This window comes from Pseudonaja textilis, chromosome 4, assembly GCF_049901715.1.
Source record: "Pseudonaja textilis isolate UNSWEBS1 chromosome 4, rPseTex1.2, whole genome shotgun sequence".
Lineage (NCBI taxonomy): Eukaryota > Metazoa > Chordata > Lepidosauria > Squamata > Elapidae > Pseudonaja > Pseudonaja textilis.
In genome coordinates, this window is record NC_141993.1 from 63,406,387 (window position 1) to 63,424,986 (window position 18,600).

General features: G+C 37.6%; 1 protein-coding gene across 5 annotated transcripts in view; it reads right to left on the bottom strand.

Moving 5' to 3' along the window:
- Positions 1 to 18,600, bottom strand: part of SPHKAP (SPHK1 interactor, AKAP domain containing) — a 68,733-nt gene that overhangs the window by 1,955 nt on the left and 48,178 nt on the right. Inside the window, exons 5-11 of one of the 5 annotated variants that reach the window (XM_087933257.1) lie at positions 16,229 to 16,363; positions 14,784 to 15,033; positions 10,327 to 14,035; positions 7,218 to 7,391; positions 5,783 to 5,869; positions 1,059 to 1,111; positions 785 to 969 (exon numbers count right to left, since the gene is read on the bottom strand). In XM_087933257.1, the coding sequence (XP_087789383.1) occupies positions 785 to 969; positions 1,059 to 1,111; positions 5,783 to 5,869; positions 7,218 to 7,391; positions 10,327 to 14,035; positions 14,784 to 15,033; positions 16,229 to 16,363 (4,593 nt within the window). Of the gene's footprint in view, positions 1 to 784; positions 970 to 1,058; positions 1,112 to 2,569; positions 3,929 to 5,782; positions 5,870 to 7,217; positions 7,392 to 10,326; positions 14,036 to 14,783; positions 15,034 to 16,228; positions 16,364 to 18,600 lie in introns of those variants that run through there. The other 4 variants (XM_087933259.1, XM_087933258.1, XM_087933261.1 and 1 more) reach the window with 4 other exon arrangements.

Sequence of the window (18,600 nt, forward strand, 5' to 3'; positions counted from 1 at the left end):
CAAGCTAAGAGATCTAAACTAATACACATTAATTCACAGTGAAAACAGCTGTACCAAATATGTAGTGAAAACAGCTGTATGAACAGTGAAAACAGTTGTGCATGTATGAACTGGCCTAAGTCATCGACTGCAGACTAACAGCCACATCCACTGTGCTGATTCACATTTTGCTCACTAGCTGATCACTCAGTTAATGATTAATTGCAAATCAAATAATCCACATACATTTACTAAAGAATTAAGAGACACTTGGTAGAAATGAGGACACTATTTAAAAGCAAATTGTAAAAATAAAAGGTATGTATTTTTCCTATAGCTGACTGATGAAAACTGGGTTGTAGGTTTCTAAAACAGCTCAAATGTCTTTGTCAGTGGAAATTAAAACATCCAATACTGGATTTCTATTTCAATCATAGAGCAGCAAAAAATCCTAGAAAAGTATGTTTCATTCTAATATACATCAATTAAGCCTTTACCTTCTGACATTTTGTTTTCACTTAAGACAGTGGGTCAAAATCTACTAGCCATATTGCACCATACTATGCTACACTACATCATATACTACTTTTCTTTGGGGTTAGAAAGATTTTTTTTTGTCTTCTTGCATTTTTCAATCAGTATCTAATTGCTCTTCTTTTTCTCTTTGCTATCAGAGTATGGTATTCTAACCTTAAACGCATTTTAAATATGTTAAATATGTTTTTTTGCTTATACACTGTTGCCTATGATAGAAAGTGGTGATGGTACATTAAACAGTCGAATTTATCCAACCATTCACAAATACCTTTTCAATTCTGTGTTCCTGAGATTTCTTAAAATAGATCGTGGGTATGCCAAGCTCAGATGCAGCAATCCACTGAAGTGTAGCACGCAATTCCACATCAGGATATTCTGGTTCCAGATCTACGTTTATCACCAAGAGATCTTTCTTCTCATTAGTACTTTCAACAGTCAACCCAGACGTGCATGCTAGAAAGTGAAAGTATGTTTTTTTAATTTCATGAGACAGATGCTTAGGAAGTAAATTCCCCTGCCTCATTTTATAATGTATGACTTACCTTGTATCTTTTCTGGTAGTTTCTCACAGAAAACTCCTCCTCCTGTTAAATCACTTAAGAAGCAAAAAACAAACAAACAATGTTTACAAGGAACTTTGGCTCTTACTACATATTCATTCTTTCGTGAATCTGTGATTACTTCAGATATATCAAGAAAAGTAATGGTTTTATTATGAACTATGCAAACAAAAACCTATTGGTAGAGCAATAAGGAATGAGAGATGCTTTTTTGTGTTTTGCACCAGCCTTCATAATTCCTTGCCAAGGGAAGCACATCTAGACTATCTTCAGTTACCTTTTTCTACCAAACAGGGGCCTTCTGATTCAGATTAATCTTAAGTAGGTATTTAAAATATTTAAAGAAATGCTCAGCAAATCTAGAGCAAAACTCAATGTATCCTGAAATCCACGAGTGGGGGGGGGGGTAGCAGATGGTCAGGGCAGAAGTTTACATGCTTGCCCAGTTTTTCAACCTCAGTCATTAATCGCATTCATGCCTTTATCTAAGAAATGGGTATTATGGATTTGAACCCTGATTGTTAAGGACACTGGATTTTTAAGATCATTAATTTCTGCAATTCTATTCAAAACCATTCATTGCATTAAACTTTATTAACTGAATCCAATATTATGTTTATTAAAACTAAACATAAATGTCCCACGTTTGCATTCAGAAAGATGCATGTATTCATTCATTTGCATGTTTGAGTTTTAATTCCATTGAATGAAATTGGACTTGAACATGACCTTTAGAATTGCACACTATATATATATACTGTATGTATAGGATATGGTTATTGGAATGTAAAGAGTTTCCAAAATTGAGATGATGAAAGATGTTTGTATAAAACAATACTATATTTTTATTGTTGTAAGGTTAATGACTTATTGGAAGAAACCAGGAAAGGGGTAATTAGGCAAAAGAATTTAACAATCATTGTGGTTGGCATCCATTGATAAATGGTTCAATTTTCCAGGTATAGATTACATAAGCATATTTCACATACCTGTTCAGAGCTTTAATGCTTTTAGACAAATGTAATAGAAATAAACCCAAACAAGAAAATATGTAAAAAATGTGTGTACCATGTTAATCACCTTTTCATTTTGAAATTTACAGCTTCTCTTCATCTTAATTGAATCTATTCTGAACAAGTCCAATTTGTTGCTAAGAAATATCCTCAATGAGATGAATGCAATGCATTACATTAATATTCATAGAGGTTGAAATGCAGAGCAGAGCTAATAGCTGCCCTTAGAATGGACAAACCTGACCAAAGCAGTATAACAAATTATTACTTCCTAATATTTAAAAATCATACTTTTGTTAATGCAATTAACAAAGTGGTAATTGCTTTTATTTTCAACCAGTTTATATTCAATTTACAGTCAAGTACACCTCCAGTATAAGTTTCACAAGCATCTTTGCCAAATCAGTTATCTATCACCCTATTCCAATGCATGTGCTTTTCCTAAATGAGGAACTTGTAGTCCTCTCTGCTAAATTTCAGCTTATTTTTTTCTAGTATATTAAAGTTAATTTAAATTTCTCCAAGTTTAAACTCAGCTATTCACTCAATTTTGTGTCATCTACAAATCAGATAAGCTTACTTCCACTTTTTCATCCGCAAAATAACTCACAGAGGCGGTTATGAATTTGAGTGATTATAAGCAGTGGTGGGATTCCAAATTGTTTCCTACCAGTTCTATGAGTCCCCAGTGCAGGACTTGGGGCTGTAAGAGTATCACTCTTCAAAAAAAGCAAAAATGTGTTGCTAGATAAAAGCATTTTCATTAATTACTGTAGACAGCTCCAACAGAAACAAAAGTGTGAACAGAAACTTAAATGTGTCCATGTGACATGGAATCGGTAAACCTCTCCTTGGTCAGATCACAGTCTGGTGGCAATGAGTTTATCAAAAGCTGCATCCCCCTGCAGGGAGGCAGGACCTATTAGATTGGTCCGCCCCCATCAACTAATGGACCCAGATAGGTTCCAGAAGGAGCTGGGGGTTATAACTGCAGATCTATTTTGCAGTCCAGCTGAGCTCTTAGTCACTGTTTGGAACAGGAACTTGACTGAGGTTCTGGATAGGATTGCACCCTTGCGACCTCTCCTCAACCATAGACCTCTCTGTGCCCCATGGTATACAGAGGAAATGAGAGGGATGAAATGCATGAGGAGACTTCTAGAGTGCTGCTGGTGGAAGATAGGAGATGAACTCGATCGAACAGGGGTAAGAGCTGCTACTAAGGCCTACCTTGTGGCGATTCATGAGGCAAAGTGTAAATACTTCTCCACATTAATTGCATCTGCAGATAATCTCCCAGTGACCCTCTTTAAGGTGAGCTGTCTCCTCTTAGGGAAGGAGGAGATTGAAGTCCACCTGAAGGGGTGCACTGAGGAATTTGCAGATTTTCTGGAAGACAAAAATCATTCGACTTCGTTCCCAGTTATATGCCAGCGTGGTTGCTGATCCTGTGGAAGCTTCTGAGGCTGGTTTTTGCCCTGTTATCTGGGAATGGTTTGACCCTGAGGAAGTGGACAGGATCCTAGGGAGTATGCGTGTGAGCACCTGTATTTTAGACCCATGTCCCTCCTGGCTTGTGAAAGCTTCCCAGGAGGTGACAGGCAGGTGGACTCTGGCAGTGATTAATACTTCTCTACAGGAGGGGACGGTGCCCGAGCACTTTAAGGAGGCTGCACTTTAAGGAGGCTGCCCTCTTCTTAAGAAGCCGGTTGGATAATTTTCGACCTGTCTCCAATCTTCCCTTTTGGGGGAAGGTTGTTGAGAAGGTGGTCACGCAGCAGCTCCAGAGGTTTCTGGATGGAACAGATTATCTCAACCCCTACCAGTCAGGATTCAGGCCTGGGTTTGGGACAGAAACAGCATTGGTTGCACTTATGGATGATTTCTGGTGGAAGTGGGATGGGGGTAGTGCATCCATCCTTGCTCTACTTGACCTCTCCATGGCTTTTGATACCATTGACCATGGGATTCTCCTGGGATGGCTTCAGGGGATGGGAGTGGGAGGCCTTGTGCTGTCTTGGTTCACTTCCTTCCTCTGCAGCCGCTCTCATTCAGTGTTGATAGGAGGGGAGAGATCCAACCCTCACTCACTGCTTTATGGGGTTCTGCAGGGCTCAGTACTCTCTCCGCTCCTGTTCAACATTTATATGAAGCTGTTGGGTGAGATCATCCATCACCATGGACTGAGGTATCACCAATATGCTGATGATACTCAGCTGTATGTCTCGGCCCATGGTGAGTTAAGTGTTGCTGTATCCTCCCTCTCACAGTGCCTGGAGGCTGTTAGGGGCTGGATGGGAATCAACGGGTTGAAACTAAAGCCTTGCAAGACCGAGTGGCTCTGGGTCTGGGGTTCATTGGTTCAGGGAGAATTACCACCTTTAGTCTTGGATGGGGTGGCACTACCTCAAACAGACCCTGTGCATAATCAAGGGGTTCTCCTAGACTCATGACTCCTGTTCGAAGAGGTGGCGGTCGTGGCCAGGAGGGCCTTTGCGCAACTATGGGTTGTGCACCAGTTATGCCCTTTCCTGAATCAGTGGTCCCTACTCAGTCACTCACGCTGTGGTCACTTCCCATCTTGATTATTGCAATACTTTCTACATGGGGCTGCCCTTGAAGAGCATCCGGAAGCTCCAGTTGGTGCAAAATGCAGTGACCCGCATGGTTTTATGCAGACCCTGGTATGCACATGTATCACCTCTCCTGCAGGAGCTGCATTGATTGCTAATTTGCTTCCAGGTACAATTCAAGGTGCTGGTTGTCACCTTTAAAGCCCTTCATGGCTTGGGTCTGGGTTATCTGAGGAAACATCTCTTGCCAGTTACATCTACCCGACCCATTAGAGGGAGGAGGCAGGGAATGCTACAGGTCCCACTCCGGAGGGAGATACACCTGGTGGGACCTAGAAGAAGGGCGTTTTCTGTGGTGGCCCCATCTCTCTGGAATATCATTTCCCCAGAGATTAGAATGGCCCCCTCATTAATACTTTTCCGAAAGGCACTGAAGACCTGGTTTTGCCAGCGGGCCTGGGAAACCCAGAGAGGGATGGAACCCATCAAATGGCTAGTGTGATCCGCTGTTTTCGGGGTGGGGGTGGGGGTGGGAGTTAGTTTTTGTTTTTGTTTGTCACTTCATTTTCCCAAATTTTGTTTTATTGTACTTTACTAATTTATTTGATTCTTTTTGTTAGTTCTTATTGTTTTTATTTTTATTTTTTTGTTTTAAATATTATTTTATATTGTATAAGCTGCCTTGAGTCACCATGGGCGAATAGGCAGCATTATAAATCAAATAAATAAATCAAATAAATCAAATAAATAAATAAATAAATACATACATACATACATACATACATACTATAATAAGGCTTGGGAGGGAAAATATACATGGATTGTAGACATGAATTTGTATATGCAAATTTATTTAATATAGGGGCAGAAAGTTAATTTGCACTTTCTTATGCATTGTAATATTTGTGTGAAAGCTGGACATTTTTTATTAAACAGTAATTATCAAACAAATAAGCAACTATACGGTTATATTGCCACTTGCAAGAAACAACTGGAAAGCATAAGATAAACTATGAAGCTTTGGAAAAGTTTGCCACATTGTACACACTGTGAAATTTTTTTTAATTAAAATGAAATGGTGTTTCTGTAGGATGACTCCCGCCCTCAAACAGCTACTTACTTAAATGCATGAGAAGATGGTATGTTTTCCTGATAAATTTCCAGATCCATAATGCCAAGACTGCTAGAGGTACTGCTGTTGCCATTGCTGACAATGCAAAAATGTTAATATTAATGCTAGTCTGCCCCAGTATGCATTTGAACACAATGTTAACCCAAAGTGACAGGCAGAACTGCTACTTTTCTATTTGTCAGAATGAAGGCATGTAGTTCTTTGCTCAGCAAACCATTATTAACAGAGCAAAAAATAAGGGGAGGAAAGCAAAGTAAACTGTTATAGTGGGTGTATATCTAGTGATATGAAGTACTACTAAAGAAAGAACTAAATCTGAAGTATGTGTTTTGAAATGAAAATGTGTTTTCAGCCCAGGATAGCAAATTATCCTTTTTTTAAGGTGATTTATGAACCAATTGATATTAGCAGCAAATGTGTGAGATGTATCATTTAAAAGGTATTGCTTTGAAGTGCTGACAGGCGATACGAACACTTGATGATATTGGATCAATAATGATTGGTTTATATATTGTTCCAATTATCATTTGATATTGCAATGATGAAGTATTTAGCAAGTTTACATCATATCTACTTTAAGTCTAATCACATTGTAATCCCTTTGAATATCTTTCCAGAAAGTTCTTATAAATTAAGAAGAAGCATCATTTGGCAGCCTGACTTATATCAATCTCCAGCTCCAAATACTTGATTGCTTTGGCAGCACTGAGCCACATAATGTGAAAACTGAAAACAATAATAGTCTCTTAATATAAATTATCAATCTTGTTGGACAAATGATCCAAGAGTGCAATGGCAAATTATTTTTATGAAGAGAACAGTCTTAACACGGTTGTGAATTTATCTACTTTGCTTTGGTATCTGTGACAGCATAGGGTTAGATGTAAGCATTTAGAAAATGTGAATGAGCCATAGAATGAAATATCTGTAAAAGGAATAGATTGTTTAAGTTATTTTTTCCCATATAGATTGGCCATTTAGGCATAATAAAGCTATGTAGCTATACACATATCCTGAAACTTTGTTCTTGATACTCACAGTCATGTAATGAGACTGAAGTGCTTGACAGAAAAAAGTCACCTTAAATAGTCATTTGTCCTCCAGACTTTTCTACTCAGATGTCTACTCTAATAGTGAATAAGAACTTAATACAGGAGAGCAATGTGCATCCAAATAATATATGTGTCAGCAATATGAAATGAAAAAAATGAGCTTGATTGACCAATTAGCTTGTCCCTTAGTGTTTTTCTTAAGGGAATGGGAAACAATTGCTTTGGATGGGATTACATTTTTTAAAATTATTTCCAAAGCTGTAATGAGGTCTCCTGGAAATGAAAGCTAAATCTCTTCTTGCAGAATTCATTTTGAGAAAACCACAAGCCAAACATTTATGCAGTTTATAGCTTGAAGAGCACAAGGTTACCTCATAGATCTCTCGCTGAGTTGCAAATAGCTGCTTGTATCATCAGGATTGCTTGCCAGCTGGCACCAGCTGCTACATGTACTTTCTTCACTGCTGCTAAGAGGGACTGGAAACTCTTCCACTGCTGTATTGTTTACAGAGGCTTCAGATTCAGGGCAACTACACACTGTCAAACTGATTGATAATAATAAAAAAAAGATGTCCCCGATGAAACAAGACTATCCTGTAATCCTTAAAACTGAAATAATTCTAACTGACAACACCCTTGTAGCAGTTATGGAATTATCAGACCCTAATGCTGCCTTTTTAAAAGATGCATCTATTACCATATATTTTACAAGAAAAACTAAAATGGTATTCTCTCTTGTAAGGATTGCAGTCTGCAATTGGTACCACTATACCTCCTATACTTACATTCCCTTCTACTTCCTGAGAAATCAGTCGCCTTTCCTATCTTTGTGGAGCAAAATTAAAGTACAGTTTACTTCAAGGACGGAGAAAATGAGAGAAAGAACAGCAGATCAGGAAAAGAATATAATTAAGAGTTTTAAGCAATGTGATCTTTCTTGCTGGGTAAATACCTGTCAAGGATTGTAATAAATTCATCTCTTTATCCACTATCTGATATGAGGTGAGCGGTGATCAAACAATGGGACTATTCAGTGGCAATGCCACACCTTCTGAAAATTTTCTTTATGGCTGCTTTCCTGGGTATTTGGATTAATTTTAAGTACCATGCAAGTCCACATTTGTTATGACATTAATAAAGCTGTTCATCTCTTTTAGGTCAAATCTGTATTTTATAGGTGCTACTTATAGTTTTTAGATTCATTAGTAACTCCTGTTTATTTTGCTTCTTGGTTTTACTGTTGTTCATAAACATATAAAGGAAAGTTATATATAAACATTTTACTTATATTTAAAAACATTTCCTTAAATGAATAGTCTTAGGTGCAGGCCTGGCAATGCTCACAATCTGTCCCTTTTCCATCAGCTAAGGACCCTATTGTGTAAGTTGGAAAGAGTAATGGCAATAATTGGGAAAGACTGATAAAGTGTCCATTTTTGTGGCATGATATATTTCTTTATGATTGAAACAATTTGGACCTTCAGTTCTAGCTCAGCTATCGGTATATTTGGGAAGATTCAAGATCGAGTATTAAAAAAAAGTATCCCATATGAAAGTAAAATGAAGTCATCCTCAAAATATTTTTCTCATCACATGGTTTGCAAAAAAAAAACCTTCTACACTGCAATCTAATTTAAATGGGAAAAATCATTTTGTTGCTGAATGGCTATGAATCAGAAATCCTTTACAACTAATGCCCTAGTCTATAAGTAGATCCTAAATTACATCTGCATATCTCTGCTATCCAGATTCCACATAAATCCCATGTAGTAGCAGAGATGATGTTCGTGCAGTGGAATTGTTGCTAGAAAAAGCAGTGCTCTATAATCTGCTTTTGATTTCAAAACTTTCTCTGACCTTCTAACTCACCTGTATTTTTCCCCACACCAATGCCCTCTTTCCTGCCTGATTCCTCAAGATTTTCCTTCTGCTCTTTATGCAACAAGACAGGCACTGGCAGCAGTGAGACAAGAGGAAAAGGACATAGGAAAATGACAAGCCAGAAAAGACATGAGGGGAGTGGGGTGACGCTGTGCACTTGCTGCTGTGCTTGGAACAGGAGCAGAAAGAAGAAAAAGAAGACTGATTTGAGACAAGTCACTGTGCTTTTATCTTTGTGGCACCAGTATTAGATTGAAAGAAGTAAAAATGCTGCATTATTTGTAAGCAGTCCTCGACTTATTGAGCCCAAAATTTCCATCGCTAAGTGAGGTTGTTAAGTGAGATGTACCCTATTGTTAAGCAAATCACTGCACTTATGTGAATCCTGCAGTCGTTAAGTGAATTTGGCTTGTCCCATTGACCTGGCTTCTTGGAAGCTGGCTGAGAAGGTTACAAATGGTAATCTTCAGGTTGCAAATGGTAACGGTAATCATATGACCCCCAGGACACTGCAACTGTCAGAAATACATGCCAATTGCCCAAGTGTCCAAATTTTGATCACATGACCACGATGATGTTGCAATGGTTGTAAGTGTGAAAAACAGTCATAATTCACTTTTTTCAGTGTCATTGTAAGTTTGAACAACCACTAAACGACTAAACAAATGGTGGTAAGTCGAGCACTACCTGTACCAAGACTTGAGTGTGCAGCAGCATGTGCTCTGGTATTCATGGTCAACAGTCAACAAGTTAGCTCAGGGGTGTCAAACTTGCATCATCAAGGCTATCATCACGTGATGTATAGTGACTTTTTCCCCCTTTGCTAAACTGAGCATGGGTGTGGCCAGCGCATGACACAACTGGCCCGCAGGCTGCGAATTTGACAGCCCTGAGCTAGCTAATAATCAGGCAGCCACCTAGAAACCAAGGTGTTTCATTTTTCTTAAATTTTCTCCTCTATTTTCATCCTTTCTTTTGAACTGGATTCCTTCTCCTTACCGAATTTCTAAGCTATCAAATTTATTAATTATTCCCTTTCTTTTATCCTTTCATACATCCCTTTTCTTGTTCTAGGTTTAATTTTTGGAGACTTTTTTTTCCTCCTGTTTTCTCTTTCCAAATTCATGATTTCTGGTTTGGTGGATGATGAACTAAGCTGCCTACAATTCCCCAACATATCTACATGCAATATTCTCAGTTGCAATTGTGGTAATTATACAATTGATAGTGAGTTGCTTTTCCCTTTTTTTTGAATCACTTTCCTAAGAAGGGATGTATGAGGATGGTGTGTGTGTGTGTGTCTGTGTGTATGTATCTGTGTAGGTCAGAGTTGTAAGCATGAAAGAGCAAATCATGAGTAGTTATTTCAAATCTATTAAAAAATTGAATTATGTAAATATACTACATTTTCAATTGCTTATTTTTTTTTTAACATACTTACTATTCTACCTATCTTGGAGCATGTCCCACACACTCTGGGCTTAGTCAAGGTTGAAAAAAATGGCACGCCTTCTTGTTTACCTCTTGCTTTCCTGCTAGTGCACTACTAGTTTGTCAGCCATAGAGCCTTACATTCTTCTTTTGGGGGATGAAACTTACCCATGGCTTTTTGAGGAAATTAGCTGTTGTCTTGAATCAGCATCTATAGGTTTCCCTTTGAGTAGATCTTCTCCTGCTTTGCCAGAGGTAACATTAACTCCATTTAAAGGCTCTGAGGCATTATCAAGGTCTTGTCTTTGATCTGTTTCAATCTGGATTAAAGGCACTTCCCTGAGGCTCATGTGTTTTATAGAAAACAATCCAGGGAAAGAAGCCTGCTGTTCTTTCTCATCTAAACATCTTCTGTCTCCAAATGGGTTAGAGTTGTTTTGCATCCCTGATGGGATATGGCTGCTTTCTGTGACCTGATCTTTCTTTGTGGAATCTTGGTGGATGGCAATTAAAGTTTTCCCACTTTCAACAATATTTGCAGCAAGTCTGTGTGCATATTGCTGAACATGTGGTGAATGCTGTTCAGGCTGTGCAACCTCCCCGTTATCTAGAATTATTTTGTTCTTGCACATCAGAGCTTTAATGGAGTTTGCCCAGGTCTCATGAATGAGCATGTCAGTTACCTGATCAGTCCTACATCTTTGATACAGGTAAGAATCTGATTTACAGAGTCCTGAAGAAGATGCTGTGTTGACTGGATAGACATTTAAGGAATCCCGGTGGCCACCACGAGAAAAGCCATCTAATGAATTTGCCTTAATGGGCATATTTACTGTCAGTCTAGATGTTGAGCATCTGTTGTCAGGGACTGATGATTGTCTGAAACAAAAAGATGATCGTTGAGAAGGAAGTAATAAGCTGCTGCTCCATTCCTTTGCATTCTTAGTGGAATATACTTTTTCTTTATGTTCTTTTTCAATTTCCCTTAACATATACCTATAAAACTCTTCAGTTATGCTTTCTGTGCTTGACTGTTTGGAAGGGCAACTTGGCTTTACATTGAGGTGGCCATTCTTTTTGGTGACTTGTTGCAGTGCAGATGTTATAATATTACTGGCATTTTTCCCAGCATAGTAGTCCAGTAATAAATCAAACTCTCGGCCTTCAGTTTCCATCTGGTTGACCATAAACCTTGAAAACTCATCTGTAATGCTTTCACAGCTAGACTGCTTAGAAACTGAACTAGTCCTGCTTATTGGCTGCCCTAAAGTATTTATGAGAGCCAAAGTATTTACAGACCCTTTAGATTCCAATTCCTCCTCAGGAATGCTTTCACAACTGGATGCATTGACTCTATTCCATCGGTCACAATGGAGCCTATTTTGAGGATGGCTTGGATTCTGCCATACATTATCAGCCATGGAAAACTCAGCTAAATTCATAATTTTAGCAGCTGCTTCATTTGCAAAATTATTGCTCAAATCAAGGCTGTCCTCAAGGTTAATTGATTCATCGACCACCCTATTCATAAGCCATTCTTTTAATTCAGGATGTTCATCAGTTTTTCTTTTGATCTCACTAAGTCTAGGTGGCCGATGTTTTCTCACAGTTGATCCGCTGGATTGGGTTTCCTTTTTCCTTTTCATAGGTCGACATGGCAAAGCCTGAGGCATCAAATAATCATTTCCTCTTTGCCATGCACAGAACCAAGGCTGCTTACCATTTGAATTATCAAGGCAAATGGCAGCAATTTCTGTTGCCATGGAAACCACTGTTTCTGCCAATTCTTCTGCAAAATCTGTTATGCAGTATTTATCTGCTGGATGCATCAAATATACCAGAGGTCGGGTAGGCAGAGTACCTTGATTACCCAAAAATGGTACACTAAGCTGTCTTTCATTGAGCCACACAGCATCACATGTGGCCTCCTTATGATTTTCTGTTATTATGGAGACACTGGAAGTTAGAAATTCTTGAAGGCCATGTCTGCTTTCATTGCCTGATGTCTGGTTTTCTCTGCCACTAAACAGAGAGAGTTCTGCCTTCCTGTGATTGCTATTTGGACTTATGGGCCTGCTACATTCTTTTGTAATTCTTTTCAAATACCTTTTCTTGGAAGATATTTTTCTGGAGGGTGAACTCTGAGCATTGACTGTAGATAGAGATTCCAAGGCATTTGGCACAATTTCCTCTTTGACATTGTTCACCAAATTTGTCATTAATAGACCATCCTTATCATTGAAATTACTGGCGAGCTTATCATTGTGGCAGCTTGAGGACTGATGTAATACATCACTTTTTATCTCTTTTGATTGGCAGTCCATTACCTGTTTGCTAAACTTATCTGGAATGAAAGTATTTGAACATTCATTAAGCTGTGTAATTTCATTCATTTTCTTGCAAGTGAAGTAAAATACATTAAACAGAAGCTGATTTGCAGTTGCAGTAAAAACATCTTGTGTGCTTTCTGAACATGCATCTATGCTCTTTTCTGAGCATTGTTTCTTTCTGACTTCCTCCACAGAATGCCTGACAATAATATTGGACAAATTCTGAGCAAGTTCATCAACAATCACTTCATCCAGAAAGGCATTTGAGGGCTTTGTTGCAGCCTGAACTATTTTTCCATTTACAGACTCCATAAATTCTCCCATAGTTCTGTATGCATGAGGTCTGGTTAATACTAGAGATGCTTCTTTGAACAAGACTTGTGCAATGCTATTGTTCAGATTCTCCATAGTGCTTCCAATGGCTATGCTACAATGGAGTGTAACAGCTGCAGATGTCTCAGCTGCAGATAAAAGTCCACTTGAAGTTACAGGATACATAACTTCCTTTTCACCATGTCCATGAACAGCAACTACATTTGCCATCTGAGCCATGTCTGAAAGGTCAGGTAGAAATGAGTAACCCACAGAGTTACAATTACTGTTGGTACTTTGGGAAGTTTTTTCCTCCACTTCACAATTATCCACAGTCGTTGCAGAGCTCATGGATTCCTGTTCTCTGAGCTTTTTTGCAGCATGTGGACTTGAAATGGTACCAATGACAGTTGCTGCACAAGCCAAAGCTATTTCTAAAGGACTCTGAATACTTTTACTGGGACTATTGACTTGGAAAAAATCTGCACCAGAAGAATGTTCAACTTCAGACCAAGGATGTAAGCTTGGAAAGTTAGACCCAGGCCACTCAGACTTATCAGAACCATCTGGACTCTGAACAATAACGATTTTTGGAAGTACATTCCATGACCGGCAAGCCATTTCATTCTGTGTTGCACGTGCTGTTGAAGTTAAGGGATTGCTGACAGAGAGGCTGAGAGTAGTTTCTTTGGTAAAAGTTGACTGAGACAATCTAATGAATGCATCTTGAAGGACAGACTCTGCCAAATTTGTAGCAAACTGGCCTGTAGGAGCTTGATCATTTTGAATGAGAGGATAAGGTGCTCTTTCAACTCTACAGTTTAACGTGTCCAAATGACTTTTTTGTCCCGCAGCTAGATCATCCAATAAAATCACATCCTCCTTAGTTGTTATGGTCAAACATACATTTTCTGATTTGTTATGATCACTTTTGCAAAGGTCTTTCTGATCATCAGTACTAGAGAGTGGTTTACATTTCCCAGTTGTATTATACTTTCCATCTTTCCAATTAAGCTGCTTAATGGCTTCGTCTACAGTTTCTAAAACATTGTCTTCAGCTTCACTATTATATTCTTCTTCAGATGACTCTGAAGATCTAGCAGAAGCCGTGCTTTCATGGTTAATGCAGCTACCTTTCAGAAAAAAGGGCACTTGGGCCTTTTTGCAATGCAAGTCTTCACAATCTCCTTCTCTGTAATTTTTGAATTCAGTTGCAAGACGCAGTTTTTCCTCACCTGGAAAAGAAAAACAATACATTAACCTGCAAAAGCAGTCAGACTAGTGGCATTTCCAAATCTGATGAAAAGGAGAGAAAATCATGCTGGAGAATGATAAAATATCTCTCTCATGGAAAAGATTTTGAATATTTAATGACATGGAGTTTATTAAAAAATCTCTTCCCATGTTACATAAAAATAAACCAGCAGTCAGGCAATATGCTCAGACTAGCAGTTAATAGATAGCAGTGAAGACCATCTGAAGATATTCAGATACCATGACATGTCCATACCTACAAAAGATCAGAATTGCTCTCTGAAGGAAAAGTTGGGCTTTAAAAAAGCTGGATAGAAAGAGTATTGACACTTTTGAACTTTGGTGTTAAGAGAAATTTCTTGAGATGGATAGTCAAGGAAACAGAGAAATGAATCATAGAACAAATCAATCCAGAATTTTCACTCAAGGCACAAATTACCAGATTCAAATTGCCATGCCAAGGGTACTTTATGTGAAGACTCTAATTTTGACTCTCTTTACTCTACCTTTTAGAAAGGTGATAGCAAGAAGAGAGCGATCAGGAGCAAGGGGGACACTCAAATATAGCATTCTTAGCTGCACTGTTGAAGGGTCTAAAAGGAGAGATAGATAATCCTGAAGAAGATCTAGCTATGCTAAAAATGGATATCAGCTTGATTGCACATTCAATCATCTGCTTCTAAGTAACACAGATGGTTATGAATCCACACTCAAGCCTCCAGATTTTACCCAGCTTATATTCATCATCCTCATCTTCAAAGTGTTCTGATGCTGTGAGAAAATCTTCTTCTATTGAAGATACAGAGCAGTTAGTATCATCTTCTGGCTTCAAGCTGGTAGCCTCGATATGCAGCTGCTTTTCCTGCACAAGCTCCAGGCCAATCAGAAACTTGTTTATTTCAAAGATGATGCAGCTTGTGTTCTTCCTTCTGTTTCCTCTTGCACACTGAAGAAGACATACATCTGCCAGCCAAGAACACTAGGGGTGGGAGGAGAAAGAAGGAAACAACACACGGAGATTATGCAAATATGAAATAAAAATAAGGAATATTTTATTCATTTTTTCACATTCCCAAGGTATTTCTTGGGTACAAATATCACATTCATAAAATGTATAAGATGATGTATATTCTGTTTGAAGGGCTATAATCCTAAACTCAGGAGTATGCTCCACGGAATATATACATCACATAAATAACCAGTATGTTCAGGTTATATATGCTTGCAACACTTTGTTAAACCTGATGTCAGATTCTGTTCTTTACTGTACTCCCAGATCCATTTTCTGTTTCAAGGTCAAAAGATATTATGTAATTTGAAAGGGGACAGCTCAAATACATCTGCCTGGAATAGGAGTCTGATTCTAAGTAGAGTTAGCCCTGATAGTCCCAGAATAATAACAGCATTTAGTTATCCAATTAAATCTCTCTCTTTTGATAGTACATACATGGATGCCAATGGATGAGTGCCTGTGGTTATAAATATTCTGAAAATGTCTACAGTGGATTAGTTCAAACACTTAAAGAAATGCAAAGAGTACATGGTCTGGAGATATTGCTAACCATGGCTACAAATTAGCTATCTATTTTCTGTATGTGAGTGGTGGTACCTGGTATTTGTCCTTATAAATAATTATAATTAGATTGAATCTAAGGTTTTATTTCATGAAAATCAACTTGCAATCACAATGGAATCCCTTCTGGTCATGAAAAGATCTTTTATGTGAGAACAAATTTCATTCCATTCATAAAATTAAAAAATTTAGTATGATCAAAAATCTGATTTATTAAAAATTACCTATATAAAAATTATTGAAGTATGGTATACACACACACACACACACAAACACACACACATATGTCTTCTACTTCAGCAGCAATCAGGTTTAGAGTAATTTAGGACAAATCACATTGTGTTTAACCATAATTTAAAAATATGTGCACACACACACACACACACACGCCACCAAGTACTTTGTTCCTTGGGATAAATGAGACATACTCCCATGTACATGGGTACAGAACTATTGCCTCTTTATTTTATTCATTTATATACATACATATACATGAGCATCTCTGGCTACTAACTAGATAGTGTAAGTTTCTGTAATAATTTCTGAAATATTGATCAGGGCATGAATGCATTTCTAAAGGTGAATTCATACAAATTCATACCTGGGACACTTCAAAATCAGCCTGAAGATTTTCTGAAGTTAATCCACTCAGGAAAATAATTTCATTGTCTTTTGGTGGCTGGACATTCATTGAGGCAATAAACTTTGGAAGATTTAGAGAAATATTGACCAATCTCTGAAATACAAGAATTGTGATCTTGAGGTAGACTGTATCGTATTTGTTAAGATAGCCTTGCTATCAAATATAAAATAAGTGTGATTGCTGACATCCTCAAAAATGATCTGAGAATGAACTTCTCATTGATAGTAAATGAAAGTGAATTTTAAAATGGAGATGTTATGAGATCACACAATTTCAGCCAACCACTTCAACATTGTTTTTTATTCACACACATAATAAGGGCTACATGATCGATTTTTGCTGTTAGAAAAAGATTGAGAATTGTTGGATTAGAATCAAGCACAACTTTTAGAAATTCCCCTCCATGTTTCCATTAATATGTTCAGTCAGAAAATAGAACTATGTTAACTAGACCAGCGGTCCCCAACTTTTTTGGGCATCAGGGACTGGTTCCGTAAAGATAGTTTTTTTTCTGTGGACTGGAGGGGGCATGTGCTGCCTGCATCCCACAGATGGGGCTTCACTTGTTGCACAGAACTAGGCCAACCATCACTGTTCTCACGTTGGCCAACATTTAATTATTTATTTTTTTACTTAGTCAAGCATGTATGAGAAAACAAGTATAGCTATTAACATAACATATAAACAAGTATAAGTATATACATAATAAATGAGTACAAATAAATGGATAAATGGGAACAGTAGGACAGGGATGGTAGGCACGCTGGTGCGCTTATATATGTCCCCTTACAGACCTCTTAGGGATGGAGTGAGGTCCACGGTAGACAATTTAAGGTTAAAGTTTGGGGGTTTGAGGATGTAACAACAGAGTCAGGTAGTGCGTTCCAGGCATTGACCACTCTGTTGCCGAAGTCATATTTTCTGCAATCGAGTTTGGAGTGATATACTTTGAGTTTGTATCTATTGTTTGCCCATGTATTATTGCAGTTGAAACTGAAGTAGTCATAATGAAATCCATCTGAGTAGAAGAACATAATGAAATCCATCTGATTGGGGGGAATGGAAAGGATGGGGGGGGGGAGCTTAATTTGCTTCCTCCAGTCTATTTTAAGCATAAGAAAAACTTCTGATTATTTTGAGTTCAGACAACTTCAGGCTTGCAGATAGAATTTAATAAAATGCCCAAACTATCAGAGATCAGCACAAAAGTACTTGAAATGAAAGCATTTTGAAGTATTTGTTTTGAGCACCAGGCCTGAATGTTACTTAAAACCATGCCACATAATTGTCACAGATTAGTCCAAGATTTTTTTAAAAAAAATTCAGCTGTAGAATTGGAATGTGATCATAGAATAATTTTTTCATTGCCTGCTATACAGTTGGGAACCAGAAACCTTGGCTGCTCTACATTTGCACTGGAGGTCAAGATCTAACTTCTCCCATGACTTTGAAAATGTGCGTAAATTCTACATATTAAATTTTAATTAAATGTAGACAAAAACATCTAAAAATCATTTTGGTCAAATAGACTTTACCATGATAAGGAAATTGTTGTCCACACAAGTGCCTAGAGAGGAAGCTAGAATGTTTAGTAATGACAATGATTAGATTAGGGAAGCACAAGTGACAAAACAACTAGAATGTTTAATCAATCTAAATTAAAAAAAAATAGAATGGGAAAATATATATTTCAGGTTTTTAGAAGTATATATGCATATATTTAATGTTAGGATCAGACAATAAAGTTAAGTAGATTAAAACTAATTGTCATAAATTTATTATCAATAAATACTTTAAATTTACTTTAAAAACACTCTTCAGTACATAAGGTATTGAAAGAATCATTTTACTTGATGCTTGCCAAGGAAAATTTGACAAATTATCCACTAGGTATTATCTCTACAAGAGCAGTTTGGATAAAACCTCTTTTCTAAATGTGAGAATGAGTTGCCAATCAGCAACTTGTGCATGTGCTTTACCCAGGCTGGGAAATGATTTTTTGAGTTGAAATTTCCACATTTATCCAGTCTAAAATCAAAGACCCATACCAAATTAAATTAACTCTGTAACTATTGGGAATGGAGTGAGATGGCTGCTTACTTTAAAAAGGACATTTAAATAGTCCAATGAGAAACTAGAAAAACAGTGGAACAAGATCTTCAAAACAGAGATTACGGGCAATTCTCTGCTCCAATGTCTAGAAATGATTGAGATATTTCAGAAAAATATGTATTATGAGACTTAACAATCGTAAATAAGACAAAATGTCTGGATAATGGATATTACAATGCCTATAGATAGCAAATAGAAGAGAAAGAACTGGAGAAAAA